This window comes from Anarrhichthys ocellatus, unplaced genomic scaffold, assembly GCF_004355925.1.
Source record: "Anarrhichthys ocellatus isolate YVR2014 unplaced genomic scaffold, GSC_Weel_1.0 scaffold198, whole genome shotgun sequence".
Classification (NCBI taxonomy): Eukaryota; Metazoa; Chordata; class Actinopteri; order Perciformes; family Anarhichadidae; genus Anarrhichthys; species Anarrhichthys ocellatus.
Genome location: NW_022280228.1, coordinates 68,347 through 88,328, shown reverse-complemented (window position 1 = coordinate 88,328; position 19,982 = coordinate 68,347). Strand labels below are relative to the sequence as shown.

General features: G+C 42.1%; 1 protein-coding gene across 2 annotated transcripts in view; it reads left to right on the top strand.

Moving 5' to 3' along the window:
- Nucleotides 1-19,982, top strand: part of LOC116400751 (tight junction protein ZO-2-like) — a 102,369-nt gene that overhangs the window by 19,760 nt on the left and 62,627 nt on the right. Inside the window, exon 1 of one of the 2 annotated variants that reach the window (XM_031878764.1) lies at nucleotides 8,028-8,466. The exons of the other annotated variant lie outside the window; for it this stretch is intronic. Coding sequence (XP_031734624.1) covers nucleotides 8,407-8,466 — 60 coding nt within the window. The 5' untranslated portion in view covers nucleotides 8,028-8,406. Of the gene's footprint in view, nucleotides 1-8,027; nucleotides 8,467-19,982 lie in introns of those variants that run through there. 2 annotated transcript variants of the gene reach the window in all.

Below are 19,982 nucleotides of genomic sequence, written 5' to 3'. Positions count from 1 at the left end.
ATAGATTTTGTGATATCAGGGATTTCCGATACAATGGCGGTGAGAGGAATTATCCGTTGAGCTGCTGAATGGGACATCGAAGAGGAAACCACAGGCTTTATGGCCATTACTCACTTTGTCATGTGTCTTTTTAGTTCTGTCTTTCATTCGTGAATTGTGACTTCACCTGTGAATTTTCTGTTTTCCATCAACCTCCATACAAACTGAAGCCATAAGATGAGAATAGATAGAAGCCTGCTCTTTCACCTCCTGACGTCGGTGTGTCTCTTTGATTAATTGTGGCCTGTTTGACTTCACAAGAGCAGAAAATAGCTGCTGTCTCCCAGCATGCTGCTGTCTCCAGTGCTGTATGATTAAAAGTAAAACAGGAAGTATCAGGAAGACTCTTATTTAATGACTTGTGTTTATTTCAAGAAGTTAAATCATCATTCAGGAGTGTATATATCATCGAGGGCTTAAGCCCTGAATATTTTTAGAAAAGACCCAAATCTTAACTGTTAATCACACATTTTAATGACTAAACTCACATGACAGCCCCGTAGGAACCATAGACTTTGTATAAGAAGTAGACGTAGACGTTGTGACGTCACCCATTGGTTTGTGGACTGACGTTTTGAAGCCTCAAGTTCAGCATTCTGCCCATCACCATCTTGTTTTTTGTAACGAGAAATAACACGAGAGGGTGGAGCTAAGTACAACTAAACGCTGACGAATGAAAACAGTTACAATTAAACACACTGAAAAAACACTGGACGGGTTAAAGTTCTAAGACGAAATACGGACATCTCCCTCAGCGGACAACGTTGTGGTAGAGACCTGTCAATCACCGTGTAGCCCCGCCCTAAAACATACCCTGCTTTATGGTCTGTTTGACTCTAAATGGACCATAATGTACTAAATGAGCATCATGCTGTATTGAAGAAGACTTGAAACTAGAGATTGAGACCATAAACTCATGTTTACAATGTTTACTGAGGTAATAAATCAAGTGAGAAGTAGAGTCATTTTCTCATAGACTTCTATGCAATCAGAGGAGTCGCCCCCTGGTGGTCACTAGAGAGAATGCAGGTTTAAGGCACTTACACGTTGACTTCACTTCTCAGTCCCGGTCAGCCCTTGGTAGGAACCAATGTGCTTTAACCAGTTCTCAGTGTTCAGCTTTCATACACTCACAGGTCACTAAAATGAAGCACGTACAGTAAACACAACACCGCTAGGTTTTAATCAGAATTGAGTTGTACAAACTGAGTTCACCAAATTTCATGCTGAAAAGAGAAACTTCTGTGTGACTGTTGAAGCTTCAGTAACTTCAGAAAGACTTTGGGAAGATCTTGTCACGGCCGGCAAGCACAAACTGTTTCAGTCTTCATATAGGCATCTGACCATTGGTTCAAGATAGACTTGAAAACTTGTGTCCTGTCCTTTTTACATTCTCACTCCCAACACGTCAAATACCGACGCTTAGTCAGCGGCCCTTCCCTTCCTATGATGCTCTACGACGTACCCCTCTAGTGTCTCTTTTGGATGTGTCAGGGACGACATGTCAGTTTTCTCTTGTTTCATGCAAAGTGTCTTTTGAAAATAAATTTTTTACATCGCTTTACTTTGTTTTTAGGGTTATTTGGTTCGGTTTAGGAAAAAAGTTATGTTTAGTGGTTAAAATAATTAAGTTTGTTACTTAAAATAATAACGTTTATCACATAAATGGCGTTAGTCAACTGTGACTTGGTTTAACATGGGACATGAACATCAGTTTCCTGGGTGAAAGTTCTGTGTTTGTTTGACCCATCCTACCCACACTGACTTCCTCACTGTTTATTCTAAGTCACTTCCTCTGACCGTCTACTAATGATGAGGATGGGTTTACAGTGGAGTTAGTTGAAAGCCTGCTGCGTCTCATACAGATACTAAAGGGTGCCTCGGTGCGACACTATCAGACGCCAGAGGGCACTGACCAAGCGTTGGTAGTCTGGGAGTGAGAACGGGTTGATGCACATTGTCTGCAAATTTGAAAATGTTTCACATTCAATTTCATTATTATTTTGAGACAACACTTAAAGTTATTCGCCAATTCAGTTTTCATTTGTCTTGTCTCGGACTTGACAAAGCTCCTTCAGAGCCTCAGACGACGTTATACAACAGCGGGATGCCTGTTACATGAGTAAACCGACCTTTAACTGGCCTTTAACTTGAGTTTGACAGGTGTGTTAGAATGTGTGCTGTTCGTACACTCAGGTTTGACGGCTTTGCAGCAGGACCAGGGGCAGCGTGCTCCCTGTCAGCACCACTGTAACCTTCCGACATGCCAGTTTGGTCAATAGACGGGCCTGGGTCGATGCTGCATCAGTGTGCCGGAGTCACAGTCAGACCACACGTTCACAGGTTTCACCTTCCTGCAAACATTGATTGTCCTCCTCCTCCTGTCGTCTTTCTCCTTTCATTCCCGTTCTCATTTCTCCTCCTGGTTATCCAAAAAGAGAACAACTCTACGTCACGCTTCTCTGCAGTAAAAGGGAAATGGACTCTGCATGGTCAGCAGTGCTCTAACAGTAGCACAATCAAGAAAGCTAGATTTGCGCTGCAGCTCCTTGCTTTTTACTTGTGTCTTGACAAACTACAGGTCCTTTTGATTGACCTTGACATTAACTTGTTCAGCATGTAGCAACTTAGTTATGGTTTTCCTGTCCTGACATCACGTCAATGTAAGCGTCACCTTTCACATAGTCATTTGAGCCATTGTTAATGCAGAAATATAATTAGTGGAGCTTCAAGTTGTATTGTTGTGATGAGGTAACTAGTTAGAGTTAGCTGCTGACTTCCACCATTGACACAACTGTCATGACTTTATTTCTGTTTTATTTGGGGTTTGGTAAAAGTCGTCAAAAACTGTCGATCTTTGATGCACATGCCACATCGATTAACTTGTATAAGATCAGAGTACTATGATAGTGGCACAGAGTTCAGTAATGATCTGTGTGAACACTGATACACTCTGTTCTATGGCACTGTTCCATTCCTCTCTTCTTTATCATCCTCGGAGGCCTGCTTCCACTTCTAGTATATCACACTTTTCAAGACGTTACGATAATTTAGGGAACACGTTTGTGTCATTTAGCGGTTTTCAATCAGTGAGAGTGCGAGTGCATTGTGTATGAGCACAATAGGGAGGAGAGAAAGGGAATCAAATCTCAGCCGGAATATGAAAGAAGTCTGTGGATCGATGCGTTGCTCGCTCGGCCCTCCAGCTGCATTACGGTTCCATTTAGGAAACGGGATTGATTCATATTCTCCGCTGCAGCAACTCTGTAGACATAAAAGACCACATTTACAAAGCACTTCCTCTGCAAATACACAAGTAACACCTCAACGACCTTCTCTCAATTCTCCGTTTTAATTGTCAGCCTCACCACAAAGTGTTTGTCAGCCACTGTGCATGACACCCGGTGACACACACTGATGCCCAGTGGGGGAAGCCACCACTCTTGATTTGTATGGAAGAACACATCCGAATGCAGATCAAACCGGCGACTCAGCAGCTACAGAGACGTTCCAGGTCACAGCGTGTCACAGGATTGACACACACATATCAGATGATACGCATCTTTATCACATTCACATCCAAGGGCTGATCGTACAAGGAAAAGCGAGGAGAGAATAAAGGATAGGAATGCTAAATCTATAAATGTTTTCTCTGTTTGTTAAATTATTTTTTTTTTCTGTTTATCAATTAGTTTAAAGGTGCTAGATTCCAAATTCAGAGCATATCTATGACAACATGGTGACTGCTGAGCCGGCAGCTAGCAGCTAACGGTGCCAATGGCTCAAACAAAAGCAACCGGGCTGACAGAGCTAACCGTGTTAACCTGAGGGGGAACAGGAGTGTGGGCGTTGCACTTCCAGGACCCTGCATTGGTTGGGACGCAAAATTAGCACCTTTAAGGCAATTTGATTCGGTTATTTATGAAAACTCACCATGTAAGCACAATATAAATGAAGGGGCGGGGCATTTCCGTTCGGAACAAGTTGGTGATGTCTGACCATGTTTTTTTATTTGTTAAGATTTAATTTCATTTACAATAGGCCTATATATTCAAACAACAACAACTAATAAACATTAAGACTGCAAGATGAAGATTTTACAGTAAATTTTGATATTCATTATCCCCAGAAGATAAACGTTAATGTTTTTCACACATAATCTCACCGGCAGATTTCCGTGCTGAGCACTTTTATTCTTCCAAGGCGATCGTCCTTTTTAATTTGAATGACCCCATCATCTTACATCTGGTGCCCCCCCCCCCCCCCCCCCAGGGCACCTTTAACCTCATCAGCCCCACTATCAATACAGCTCACAGAGCAGCGCTCACTGCTGCATCATGGAGCACAGATATAGAATCCCAGACGTAGTGAAGAGCTTGTCAAACTTTAAAATTGAAAAATGTTGCGATTGATCAATATTATAATTAGCTGCAGGAGTAGCAGTTGTAATATTTGTGGTGCTGTATTGAGCCACATGACGAACTGATCCTGTAGCAGTGTGTGATCGTTCTCTCGTTCTGTCTGTCACAACATATTACATCAGCCTCCATCAGTGAGTCAGTTTTGGCAGCAGAAGGATTCATCTGGCCTCAGTGTGACATTTCTGAAAGACTGACTTGTGAGAAAAACATTTCTATTCTAGGACACTGGCAGTGTGTGTGTGTGTGTGTGTGTGTGTGTGTAGATTGGCGGAAACAATTATCAAATGACTACAAAGAAATGATATCAAACAGAGAAAATAAAAAGAATGTAAGTTAATGATATTGTATTACAGTTCCTAATGAAATTATAAAATTACAAAACACAACTAGCAATGGTGGGAATAAATATTCATACCTACAACAAGGCAGTAAACAAAATAAACAAAATAAAAAGTAGGATGCATTACCACGTGTTCAGTTCTGGGATTAAGAGACAGTGAAATAAATTCATCTTAATATCTGTTTAATTTATGGATGCCCTGGGAGCCAAGTGAGAAAGTCTGTTTTTTGGTTTTGGTTTTTTTCAGGTGAAAAATAAGGTTTTGTCAGAATAATCGTTCTAAGTTCATAACATTTATTTCCATCTGTGCAACAGGAAGGAAAAACAAGTTTTGCCTGGTGAAAAAAATTGTTTTTGCCAGGATCAAGTTGTTTGCCACCGTGACCCGACCCCGGATAAGCGGAGGAAAATGGATGGATGGAGGATCAAGTTACTTATTTTCTTCTGTGAAAAAAGGTGAAATAACAATGTCAATTAGTTTTTGTTGTGGTAATACTCTACTACACTGAAGTGCACCAGTACCCCGTGTTCTAAATGGGACTAAAAGCATTCAGTTTAGCGCATGACGGTAATGTAACATAACTTACTAGCACACCATGTACCTTGTGTTTGGAGTGCACTGAGAAAAAAACGTTTTTTCTTTCGAAAAACAATACTGACAAAAAATGTTCCCCACCTGTTTCACAGATAAAAAAAAAAACAAGCTTTTGACATGCAATAAGGTTAAATGAAAGACTGTTATGGGTGAAGTTGTATAATGCCTCTCTGTGTAGGAGGAAGTTAATGTCCACACTCCATTCTTGGCATGTTCAATCCCACAGTATATCTGTGTATGGATTAAAATATTACATTAAGATGCACAGCCACTGGTGTCTTTTGATCATCATAAAAAACACTTTTGACCAGCCATTCAAAACAGCTATTTCTATCTACAACTTAAAATAAATACAATTGGAAACCCTATAATAAATGAACAGGAGGCAGGTACTCTCCTCTCTCTCGTGCTCCGTTTGGTGCGTTTCCCCCGGCGGACTCTAGATGTCGCTGCTTCTCTGTGACTGACCGTGACGCTGGAGTCTGGCTGGCGGGTTTGGGACTGTCTGTAGACTCACTGACGCTGAAAGGAGAGCTCTGCCTGCAGCATGGTTGGCCTAGCGAGTTGTTTTTGCACACACACACACACACACACACACACACACACACACACACACACACACACACACAGGCAGGAGGGGCTAAATCACAGCTCACGCTTGATGAGTTTTTTTTTTTAATGAAATTTGGCCTGGAAATTTAAGCTCAGTAGATAATGAATGTGCAGACAGAGTGAGCCCTGAATGGATGTAGTGGTGTACACACTCTGCCTGTCATTGAACTAGTGCTGTCACTTGTTTCACATATGTCTGTTTGTTAATTGTGTCTCTTGAAACATTGTTTAAAAGCTCGAACATGGCAGTGAAATATGTAACTCTGACATTTAAATATGAATGGAAATCATGAAAACGATGTGTTATTGATCGATATATATCTGTTATGATATGCTGGATTTGATAATATTTGTTTATCTATAAAAAATATTGGAAAGTATTTAATTAGTGGGTTAGTGTTAGTACAACTTTATTCATACAGCACCTTTCAAAGGGCACAACGTGTGTTACAGTAGCATCAGCAGAGTAAAGACAAATTCCAAGCGCAAAGGACAAGAACAACCTTTTCTGTGGCTGTCCAATCAGAGTTGATGGTTTTAAACATCTACAGTGGTACAATGCAACATTAATGCAGCAGTAATATTAATCCAGAAACATCATGATTATAATAATAGCAACTGATAGGGAACATTTTACCTGACTTGACTTGAGCTGACCAGACATGACTGCTTTTAATGTTCATACTTAATGTACATTAAGCTACTAATACTTTTACATTAGTAAGGTTTTGAATGTAGGACAGTGTGGTATTGGTACTTTGAATCAGTAAAGGATCTGGATTGCTGCTTGCTTGTTTCCCCTCCTTGTGTGTAACTAAATTGTTGTGTTTGTGATTTATCGGATGATTCAGTGAATTATTCACATGCTGGTAGATGACCCTTGACCCCAGGAAGTCAGAAAGGTCAGTGACATGATTGGATTTCAGTAAAACCTGAGTTACTTTGAGTAAATGTTTGTTGTTTTACCTTCTCAATATTTGCCTGTTTTACGTATTAGCTAAAGGGGACATTTCATGAAAAACTCACTTCTTCAGCGCTTCAGTACGAGTGATTCAACAAGACGTTCAGATTTGTCTCCCCTTCCTTCAAGGACATTAGAATATACCGAGTATCTCCACCCACCCACCTCTGATAAAGGTGCACCAAGTTTGCCTCACAAGCCAAACAGAGCAGACTGGGCTTAAAACTCATATATTTAAATCTGCTTTTAACCTGTGATGCTAGTTATGTATGTTATTGTTCTTCACTGTTATGCCATCTCTTTTGTTTGTATTGTAATTGATTTTATTGTTTCTTACCATGTAAAGGGCCTTTGAGTATCTTTTAAAGCACTATACAAATATTATTATTATATTGGACAACTTCAGGATTCTGATAACAACAAATCTCCGTTCTCAAAGTGCCCCGGTTACCTATTTATGAATGTCACATTTCATCCTTCATATGTCGAGAGACACAAGATCAAAAGAGAATGCAGCAACAGCAAAAAAATAAAAAATCAATATATCAAGTCCAATCTATTCCTACCATCCAGCACAAATTTATAAACGCATAAGCAATGTAATTTAATAAATAAAATATTAATATTGACAATGAATAATGAGAAAATAAAATATTAAATTAAGGGGAAACACAAGGGAAAAGACAGCCACACAACTCAACCTGGAATAATAAAGTTTTCTGAACAGTCCGGAGAGAATTAACAACACAAAACGGAAATCCTACAAATGTAATTATTTGCTTGTATAATAAAAAACAGTGAAACAAGTATGACGGAATTAATCTTTAAAGTCATCTCAGCTGAACATTTTTTTTTAAATGTGAGCGAGAAAGGGGGCCTCTAGTTCAACTCCTCATAAACATAATATGTCATATAACTGAGATTAAGTTCGTGTGGGGGACGATGGTGCATAGTTGGTGTACAGTAAATCCTGCTGCCGCGTGGAGATGCTCAGTTGAATCGGTATCCCCACGGCCCTGAAACACCACGGCACCGTGGCGGTGTTTACAACATTTCTGCAGGATGCTTCGCTAGGTGTTGCCACTTCAGCAAATACGAGCCACCGTCTCCCAAAGAAGGGAAACAGGAAACGCGGGTTTTCCGTGATCGCCGTGATGTCGTAGCGGTGGTGTGCGCGCGAGCCACACAGTGGACGGACCTCCCTCTTTCTGCCCGCTGGCTCTAGTAGGCTGGTCCGCCCGGAGGAGCACCAGCACAGGCTGCAACGAGGGCGGAGCTGGAGGCCTGGGCTGTCACCAAAGAGATATGCTTCATTTCAAAAACTAGCCACACAACGAGAACTACTGGCAGAATCCACACGGCTTCTTTTTTATTTTTTGGGGAGTTTTAACCGCGACGACAAAAGGCGCCTGTTCGGCCGACTCGAGGAGACAGCAGGATGCCGGTGAAAGGCGGAGGAAGACTGGCCTCTTACCCGAGCAAGGGCGAAAATGTCGGAGTAAGTAAGTGGCGCTGTGGCAGACACTGCGTTTGACGTATGTGTGTGAAGTTACGTTTGGTAACAGCTGTTAACTTCGACATAACGTGAGCACGTTTTTCTTTTGTTGTTTTTTTGTCAAATGGTTCTACTGTCTAAGTTAAGTGTGCGCGTGCGTGTCTTTTTAAAAACCTGCCGAAAGTGAGCGCGAGCTTTCGTTCGGGCTGCTGTGAGGTGCACGCTGGCTGGCCAATAGGCGGCTCGGCAGCTACACCTGTTGTGCTTCAGGAGAGCCAATACAAGGAGCCCCGTTACGTAGTATTTACTCTGCTGGCGGGTTCCAGTTGTTTATCAGCACCGTGCTGAGACTTCACTCTGACACCCTGCAGAGAAGTGATCGTAATCCGGTCCAGATTGACATGTTTGATTTGATGGGGGGGGGATCGGAGATTAGAACGTCACTGGATGTAATCAGTAGACCAGAAGAGGGAAAGTGAACCACAATGGCTACACTGTTGTGCTGCCTTTGAGAGGAAGGCACCCCAACCTGTGCAGTGGCCACCTGTGTGTGTGTGTGTGTGTGTGTGTGTGTGTGTGTGTGTGTGTGTGTCAAATCACAGCGTAAGAAAGATGGTGTAACCCTACACAGGACAGATAACTCACATTCACCCTGTTGCATTGCCAGTGCCACGAACTTCAAAAAGTATAATTGTAGACTCCCTGAAGACAGGTGCGCTTGCTTGTACAGAAAACCAGTTGTGAAAACTACATTTTAAATAGTTAATTCTTTGCTCATGAAATATTGTACGAGGATTACAGCGGATGTTTTCAGCGTTGAAGTGGCTGAAGTGTCTGTTAAAGATGTACCGAAAGGGTTTGAGGTTTCATATGAAGATGGAAGTATATACAATAAAAGGAGTGGAAGTGTCATTGGGCGTGTGAGCGATGAAAGCTGTTGAATTAGCAATTGAAATGTAGGACCTGGAGATAGTTGTGCGCTCTAAGCAGTGACGTGTTAGTTGCTTGACAGTATCAGAAATCTCAGCTGAAGTGTTGGACCTGAAAGGAGTTCCACTCTAAGATTAAGATAGAAAAAAATGCAAGCAGTTGCAGTCTCAGGCGACACATGATTAAGTGAAAGCAGTTGAAGTGTCAGTTATACCTTTTTTTTTATAAATATGTTTTCTGTACGTTTTTATCCCAGGAAAACGCAGAGATTTGTTGATTGTTGGAACAGTGGAAAGTAAATGAAGGGTTTGATTTGTTTTGTTTCTGTTGAGTTTGAATGAAGCGTGTTTTGAGGTGAAATCGCTGTTGTCTGACTGGAGTCTGGTGGCTTTGAGGAGAGCATATTCATTGTGTGTTTTGTTTGTGAATACATTTGAACAATTGTCCAAATCCCAGTGGACTTCTTTTAATTATACATTGGCTTCAACCCTTAGCGTGTCCACCCGGGTGTCGTGTTTCCATCACTGTCGATCAGAGCCGGAGCCAGTAAATACCCGGGACCACTGCAGTCATTTGAAGACAAAAGCCAGATGATTGTGGTTTCAAGGGGCTTATGTGAAAAAAATCCCCTGCATTTTCAGATGAAGCGGGAGCTCAAATATAGTGGAAATGTCAGTTAAAGTGCAGGAGATGAGCCCCCGGGAATACAATGAGTGTCTTCTGTCGATCTGAGCAAGTAAAGATAAAGTTGTATTCCTTTTGAATGACTGTCTGGTGAGTGAGATGCTTCATATGGAATTAAGAAAGAACTCAGCAGTGATGCGTACTGAACTCAACACAAATCCACTGAATCCGTTCCTGAGCCGTGTCTCAACCCGTCAGTACACACTGTTCATTCTCACAGACAAGTGAATGCAGCACGGCACCTTCATGTATTATGGAACACCAAATCACGTTACAGCTGAGTCCTTTCTAAGAGAGAGAGAGAGAGAGAGTCATCGTGGCCGTCCCGAGTATCGCCAGGCTTCCGGCAATACTCCCATGATTCAGTGGGAGTCCGTTCATCAGCTCCATTCTGTCCTCATACAATAGCAGAGGAGCCAGTTGAGCCGGAGTGACGTGTGCACAGCCCAACACAGCTGCTGACTGCGGACAGGGAGAGCATTCACACGCTGGCACATGTCACAAATAAACGGCTGGTTTATGAACACTGGTGAACACTGGTGCACTGTGTCCATAGTAACGGGGGAGTTGTCGCCCAGAATAATCTGCGTGTCTCTCGGAGATAGTTGAAGTTTTCTTGGCAACTCTTGACACTTAACGGGACAGCAGTGTAGCTGGGGCTGCAGATTTAAAGGAAAGCGTTGACGCTGATTCTACACGTAAAGATGAGCTCACTTGTCCCACGGCGTACCACTCGCCCCGTGGAGACAATTCATGTCTTCTGTGTTGTGCCGTTTATACTACGGCTGCTACATACATTATTTTATTTATTCCTTTCTCGTGTGATAATTTATCTTGCGACCCCCTCAGATAAATCCTGTGTCCACTTCCAGTGGTCCCAGCCCCCAGTTTGGGAACAACTGTATTGGACCTTCATTTGTCAGGTGTTGAATTTGCCGGATTAGCAAAAAAATCCCATTCCTGTGTGGCATCTGTGTCCATGGATTGAATATTGGTTTTCCGAAAAGTGTACTTTATCATAGGGCGGGATGGTACGACCAAAAATGTTATCACAATATATAATTTTAAATATTGATCGATATAGATGATTTGAAGTTTGAAGACCATTCTTCTTAGGACTGAACCCTAAAGAAACCAAAAGGTTCATAATGTAGAATCATTTATCATGAGAACGGGTTGAGCCATTTATTACATAGGCTATGTTCAGTATAAACAACACTACTACTACTTTAGAGCATGTGCACCACAGGCTAAACATGAAAAAAAGCTAATGGAATATCTTCACTATATAAATAATGCAAATAACCGTTAAAAGGATCATTAATAGCAAACCGTAGAGGGCAGCAATACAAATTTGAATCCAAAGAAGAAGACCTCTGCGAGCCATCTCGGCTTACTTCCGGGTCGCCCGATGCTAACTGGAATCGTGCGGCCCTTCAAGACTTTCCAAATGTTGTCGGATGTGAAACGAGTCATTCACGGACACTACTGTGTATTCCACGACTCCCATGGACGCATGAAGAGAACTGGATCCAGCACTGGACAACACGAGCTGTCAAAGTTTCCTCAAACCTGCAGTCATTATTCACTCGTATTGTACTTTACTTTTATATTCTATTGAGAATTGAGGACAAAAATCTGACTTCAAGGATTTTCCTTTTTATTGAAATGAAAATGGCCTCAAATTGTACAACAATCACATCAGATAAACTACAGCAATAGCCCATAGATGTGCTCATATTTAGGCCTATAAACAAAGGAATGAATAAATAGACTGTAGCTTATGCCAACTTTTGAAAAAGAAGACCTGGCTTTGTTGTGACTCTCTATCGATCTCCTGTGCGATTCATTGGCCGTGACGACACCCACACACTCTACACAGAGCGCTATCGTCTGAGAATAACTCCGAATAATTAATGTTGATGCATTATAGATAGTGTGAGATTACTATTCTATTATTATTATTATATGCTATATTAGGCTATGATATTGCCTCTGAAAGTTAGATTATATACTAAGATAAAAATCTTATTCTTTCCTTTATTGCATTTCAATACTCTATCTATTGTAATAGAAATAGGTTTACTTACAATTGATTCATATTCCTTAGCTTCTTACCTTGCAACGAGACCAGACAAATGCATATGAGCCTTATGGTTGAGGAGCTGATTCATTTCAGTTTATTTTGGTCTAGGACTTAACATATAACTACAAAAACACAATGTGGTAATCCACCTGGCGTGTGTGACTCTGACCAAGTTCTGCGTTGCGATCTAAAAGACGGCCGGTGTGTGTTGATGGTCTGGAGATAAGAACCCTTCAGCGTGAGGTGTTGTGAGGACTCTGATCTCTGGCCTGCTGACACTCGTCGGGGACAGTTGTTCTCACTCAGGTTATTTCAAGCACGGTTGGTTTTTGCAAGCGCAATCAGGTCCGTCAACATTACAACAGTGCTTTGGAGAAATTAGAGTGTGCAAGCAGGACAGTTCAGGCGGGTTGTGCGCTGTCAGTGTTATTATGTTTAGGCCGATACTTCTAGGCTTCAGTGCAGAGCCACAGCTCAGCTGAGCCTTTACTTTACTCAAGTTCACTCACCTCCCGCTCTCCAAGATTAGCCTGTTTATGCTTTTTGTTTTTACCTGGGCAAACCAATTGATACTAGGCAATATACTTCTTTCCCATTTCCAGTAGACACGTTTGCCTTTCTGTTTTGTTTCTTTCTGGTGTGTCATGTTCAGTGTTAGTAAACAGTGCAAATGTTCCTCTGGTTAACTCTCAAACCAGAGTTGGTGACTTTTGGAACAGTGCTGATGGTTTTGATGAGTTTTATTGTTTTACTGTTTGAATCAAAGTACGTTTTTGCAATACAGAAATTCATTTTTTCTGTCTTCAGAGAGTCTGTGAATTCAGGATTTATTTTGACCAAACCAGAGTTGTTGTTTGTGCGGAAACAGTGGAAGGACTTACCAAGCTGGTTTTGTTGTATTCAGTTTCTGTTAAGTTTTACTGAAGTGTGATTTGTTGATCAGCAAGATAATATCCCTGTTGTCTGACTGGAGTCTGGTGGCTCTGGGGAGAGCATATTGATTGTATGTTTTGTACGTTTAAAAAAAATGATTCCTGTTGACGTTATTTTTTTTATAAATTCACTTCAACACCAAACATATCGTTTTGCCAGAAAAGGGGCAGAAGTTAACACGTCCACCCGGGTGTCACTGCCGATCGGAGCTGGAGCCGATAACTACCAGAGACTACTGCAGAGTTAATTGTTCTTGGGACTAATGTTGATTGTAACCTTTCCCACTGAAGACAAAAGCCAGATGTTTGTGAGTTTCTTGTCCAGTGGGAAAAGGGCTTTACAGTCGCCCATGTATCATTATCCACCATTTGACCTGAATCTGCTCTTCTTTTTTTGCATTATTTACATAAAATGTAAGGGAAATGATCAATGCCAACAGATATAGACATCTGTTAACAATATTAACATGTGATCTGTTTTTACATGTTTGGTAGGTGTGTTCTGGCTGCGTTTTAGGAGCTCTAATCGCTGCTCCCTCTTGTGTTGATCTTCTTGAGTCTTCTATGGAGGCCAAGTATTCACTAAATAAAATGCACTCGCCTGCATAACACGCATCCAATGTCATCCAGGAACTGACTGTCGGGAGTTATGAAAACAATCTTGAAAAACAAGTTGGATAATGAAGATTGTTTACATTGTGATCTGTACCATCCTGGTAAGTAGTACTGGGTCATTTTTCACATCTATTTACCTGCTGATTCCAACCCTTGGATTCAGAAAGGTATTAGTAAAGACCAACACAACTATAACACCAAGGGGAGAAACCTTGTCACTATAACTTAATAGCCCAGTTCTCTGAATCTCAGAGAACTGATTGAGGACTTTGCCTGTGTGGATACACTCCTTAAATGCTTCAAGACGTTCCAGATATTCCCTGACCTCACGGACTCGGACAGCTGCTGCTGGGAGCGGCTGACTGATAAGATTCCTGTGTGTGTCCTTGTATCTCCTTCTTCATGTGTCAGTGGGTAGTGTTTACTGGTACTGCCCTGTGGCTGGGGATTAGGTTCAGAGGCCAAGGGTGTGGTACACTGATTGAAACCCGTGCTAACATCGGGGAAGACCACATTTGGTGCAGCGCTGCTCTCCAACTGGTCCGCGCATGCGTGCAGCAAAGTAATAGTTGTAATAGTAGAAAATGAGCGCACTGTCTATGCACAGTAGATTGAATAGAGTAGACTAGAACAAAGTTATTCTCTGGGGATGCACTTTAAAAAAAATAAGACAAACCATGGCAACCCAAATAACAAAGGGCCTTATCTATAAATCCTGTGAGGAGCGAATTTCTGCACAAATGGACGTTGCGGACTCACAATTTCAGAGATTAACGTTTTTGTGAGAAAAAAACTTTAAATCTCTGAGATCAAGGTGCCACATTTTTGAGATTCTAAAGTCATGGCAGAGATAACGTTGCCAGAACAGGTAACAAATAGGCTCAGTGGAGAATGACAAGCTAACATGCTAACGAATGCTGTGTTTTTGTGTTCATACCTGAGTTTGACTACAGATTTTCGCTTAAAACGGATGGTTGTATACTAGATAGGTGATACTTTGTTCTCTCTGAAGTTTGATGGAGGTGATGTAATTTCACCCCAGTTCGTTTTATGTGGAGAGAGCACTGCGCCAGGCTATGTTTAATATAGCCTGTTAAACGCTACATTGATTGGTGTCACATGGTAAACTCGGGGAAATTTGGCTTTGTGTTGCTCTGATTAATTTAGCATGCAGCAAACACACCAGTTCCAGTTTTGTTTAGTTGAAAACTCAACCCCTCACATTTGCTCCTGGTGTTCTTCACCACTGTTTTTGAAAAAGGAAATAACAGGAATAACGGGCGAATCAGCTATAAAAGTGACTTATTTCTTTTTACAGTTGAATATCTAACTTATGCCGATTTGAATAGCAGTTCATGTGTATTTGGAAAAGTAACTGATACATATTTGGAGTCATAACTGATGAAAAGTAAACCTTTAAAGTGTTAAATTTGAGAATGGAATTTGGTGTGTTGGTGGGTCGTAGAATGAATGTTGTATCGGGCTACATTCCAGACCAAAATCAGACTGTCTCAACTGGAATTGCAGTGGATTCACTCATGTAGAAGTGAACAAGAGACTGTCGTGTAATGTGTGAATGCTAAATCCGGCAGTTGACCAACTGTGAACTGTCTTGACACAAGGCAAATGTGATAATTGGACATTCACTGTTTTATAATAGCCTGCTTTGTTGGCATAGAAACTGCTCCAGAAAAATGGCACAGAAGGGTTTATATTGAGCTGTGAGACGGGAGTGGATGGTACAGATATGTTGTTAGCCTCTGAGAGTTGCAGCTTGACTTGATGAGTCCTTGTGGGACGGCGGTGGCGTGCTTGTCCTCAGCTGATGAGCCGGCAGTACCTCTGCTGACTGGGAGTGACATGCTTGTCTCATGCAGCTTTATGACGTGCCGCTTAGCGTAGTCTACCTCAGCTCTTCTTCGTCACTGCAAGTCACTATGCAAGTCACTGCAAGTCACTAGGACCATCATTGACATTTTGCATTCCCTTGTCCCTTACCCTAACCTAAACCATCCCAGCTAAATGGCTGACCCCAACCCTTACCCACACCCTAAGCAAAACCTCACTGTAACCTGAACGTCAAAACCAAGTCTTAATCCCCTTCAGGCCTTTGAAGAAGTGAGCACTGGCCAAAATGTCTCCACTTTACAAAAATGTCCTGACTGTGCGGTTAAAAAACTGCAGTTCTCACCATGTAGCAAGTAAAAGGAAAATACACACACACACACATCCATCCTCATACCTCTGGTGCCCTGTACTCCAGTGTTATGGAAGTGTTGACCCATTAATGCAATGGATAACAACAACGCTTCTTTTCTTCAGCATTCCAACTCAACGCCCCCCCCCCTCGAGGTTTGTGTCTTCACAAGTCTGGTTCAAGGAGAAGAGATCTGAGATTGTGTTCTTTGGGGAGCCGGATGTTTTCACAGTGAAATTCAAATCCCTCCCAATGGAACGCTCACCTTTGACAAATACTATGTGAGCTCACCAAGGACGACGGCGGGTGTGATTGTAGTATTGTTGCTCTTCTTGGTGTGGACATTTCAATGTGGTGCGACACAGCATTTGCCTGTGTGTCTGAGAGTAGGCTACAGGTCAGTAGTGTGCGTGTGCATGTGTGTTCCACTGCTGGTTGTTGTTTCCTGTCCGCGAACACAACTAAGAAGATGTGTATCTGTGGAATTACAGGAAGAGGGAGTGACGGTTTGCAGGCTGCTTCCTGCAGCAGAAGCCTCTTTTCCTCTGTGTTTCCACCTCGCCCAGACATAGTCGGCAGGGCTCGCTGTGTCCTCAGGCCCTCGTTCATCAAGTGTGTAACATCAGATATGATCTCTGTGATCGTCTTCATCAGCAGTGGAATGTCGACACACAGATGTGTTTTGGCCTCTCAAAGGCCTGCTTCATGCCGGGCCGTCCCTCTGGTGAATCCTGCGGTCACAGCAGATCCTGTACTGCGTGTGCAACCCTCCCTTTAAACAGGACTCGCCACACCTGCATAAATTGCCGGCTGTGTGTCGTATGTAAATAAGAGACCGGTGAGTCATGCTCTATGTTTTCCCGGCTCATCCTGTTTTGTATTTAGACTGCTGATGAGCAATTCTAGAGTACAGCTTCCGAGGTAACACACGCACAGCACTGTACAGTTCACATGCTTTAAAGTTCCTTTGTATTATCCGTTGTCATTATTGTTTTTATATTGGACTAGGTCATGTATGGGGTTAATGTAGGTACAGCTACTTGATGATGATAAATTGGTCGATATTCCTCTTTTAATATGAACACATAACACGAACAAACGTTTGTGACGAGGATAAAAGACGAAGCTCACGCTAGCGTGCTATTTATAGATTTCTCCTCGGCTTATAACACTATCCAGCCACGTTTATCAGCACAAAAGCTAATTAATCTTGTTTTAAATTGGATTTTTACCCTCTGAAGACTGAGATATTTTTCTCCCATTACTGGGGCCCCAACTCACTTAAAGAACTGACAAATACACTTTCCCAGTTTTAATCCCACGTCCCTGTGTTAATTGTATCACTTGTTGTATGCCAAATATATATTTAAAAATCGAATGAGTATTTTTATCCCTGTTTTTTCTTTTTCTTTTCTCTTCCTGTAAGACACTTTCAAATGTTTGAGGGCTCATCCTGCACTCGTTTACGAAGAAATCCATCCAATCAAATGAGACTTTGGGCGACGAGCCAGCCCCACCGGTCCTACGAAAGCGCAGTTCAGATGAAGACTCACTCACACAGACACATCTCTCCAACCATGTTTCTGAATCGGCAATGTGTTGTTTTGCAACCGTCATTGGTATGGATCACTGATTGACAGTGGGGTCCGTTACACCACTACTGACACTACTAAAAGAGCACATGGACTGTAGTTCAGGTAAAAGTAGCCTTTAACATTAGCACAGAAGTAGTGGTCGTAGTATCTCGTGTGCACCAACCTAACGGTCCCACAGAGTGTTAATATCAGTCGAAGTGGTTCTGGAGTCCTGTTTTGGTAAGCTGACTTTGAAAATGAATTGAAATGTCAAGATGTTGACGAATGTCAACGTTGTTAACAACACGTAACATGTCAGCAGCTGTCCTATGTTTTCCCAGCAGCCATATTTCACACTTTGTGTTTTTTCAGTTCACAGACTTGAAAGCGGCGCAGAAATCAAAGTGTCGTTCTGTCGTGACCGGGATGTTAATCAGAGAACCGAAATGCTGTAATCACTGAGAAATAACAGGAAGGACGATTCAGAGAGCTGTTGAGTGCACTGACTGTGTGTGTGTGTGTGTGTCTGTGTGTGTGTGTGTCTGTGTGTGTGTGTGTCTGTGTGTGTGATATAATCAGTGTAATCTCCAAAAATGCCCTGTCAGACAGCCCCCTGCCACAAACGGATGAAACATAAAGATGATAGAAGACACAGATGGATTTTGAACAGAACCCTCTGGCATAATATGATTCCATCATTTAAAACACATATTTAAAGGAAGCAGAGAGCGTCCACTGCCCCACAGCAGGCCGGTGTGATCGCATTAGTGTGTGACAGAGGGAAGCTGCTCTGAGATCAGGAACGGAACAATGAGAAGACTCACTTCTGCTTCTGGGAAACAGCGCTAATTTTATAGTCAAGTCAATTTTATTACTACAGTCCGATATCTCAAATGTGCCTCATGCTTTACAGTGTGTGCAGCACATGACACTCTCTGTCCTCAGACCCTTGATTCAGATAAGGGAAAAACTCCCCAAAACTATTTAAACAGGGAAAGAAATGTAATCAAGTTACAGTATGGAAGCTCAAGTTGAAAGAACTGCCAGAAAACCTTTACTTTCTTATTTATGTGAATATTGAAGTCAAAGATCATCCAGATCTCACCAGAGTGAGAACCAAGTGGTTTTATATCAGAGTTGAATTCAATATCATGTTAGGAGTTTGAATGAAAAATACCACCTCGTTTACCAGCCCGAGCAACATGGGCAATGGTGAAGTCGGGTGGGGAAGCTTCATTCATTGGTAAGAAAACAATTTATTTCAGTCGTGTTTCGCATAAACCTATAAAACCAACCAGGCTATGCTAAAGAGTCATCTATCAGGGAGACTTTGGTAGACAGCATATAGACTTTTGCAGACTGACGTTTTCAAGCCTCTAGTTTGAGGTTTTGGCCAAACGCAGCCGAACGCTGAATAAGAAGATATTTTTTGGTGACCTTGAAAGATACAAATGACTTTTATGAAGTGAAAACACTGTGTAAGTGTTAACGTTCTAAGACGTAAACACAGACGACTCCCAGACCGGACAATGCCTCGGTAGCGAGCTGTCAATCACAAGGTAACCACGCCCCTAAAGCATACCCTGCTTTAAGCTTTGAAGCCTCGAGTTTGGCCTTCTGGCGGTCACCAACTTGGATGTTTGACTATCTATTTGTCTAGTTGACTCTAAATGGACCATAATTTACTAAATGAACATCATGCTGTATTGAAGAAGACTTGAAACTAGAGATTGAGACCATAAACTCATGTTTACAATGTTTACTGAGGTAATAAATCAAGAGAGAAGTAGTCATTTTCTCATAGACTTCTATACAACAAGAGGAGTCGCCCCCTGGTGGACACTAGAGAGAATGCAAGACCCAGAATTCGCTGCCTGATAGACTGTAATCTGATATTTAGAAAAAACATGTTTGAGGATCCAGTGTGGGGCTGCATTTGTCAGCCAATCTGTAGAGCTGCCAGTAGATGAGATTAAACGGAACATGTCTTACATTATTATTTTTGAAAAACCCTGGTGGCTTGCGCACGCAACGGTGTGTGTGGGGGGGGCTGCAAACGTGATTACCTCAGGTAATTAGTGTTGTAAGACATTTTGACATGATAGTGTCATGAGTGGCTTATATATGCAGCAACATCACATCCCCGCTATTTTCATGTATCCTAATGAGTTAGCAGGAAGTAAAGAAAGGAATTAATATGTGAGTGAAATAGATTTGGCTGCTGTACTGATGAGCCCCTGCCCCCTGGGCCTCCACTGCTGACTGTTACACACACACACACACACGCAGATCTGCAGGTGCATTGAGAGGAGGCTGTATAAATAGCAGCAGCATCATTTATCATGATGAAGACACTGGAGCTTCCTCAGTGTCAGTCAGCTAGCTGCTCTCAGACCTGTCACTGGGCTTGCGACTGCTGCAGTCATTTACTACCGTCCACCTCTTTACCGCCATCAGGGAGCACCTTGAGCTGTTCTCAGGAGAGTGGAACTAAATCTGTA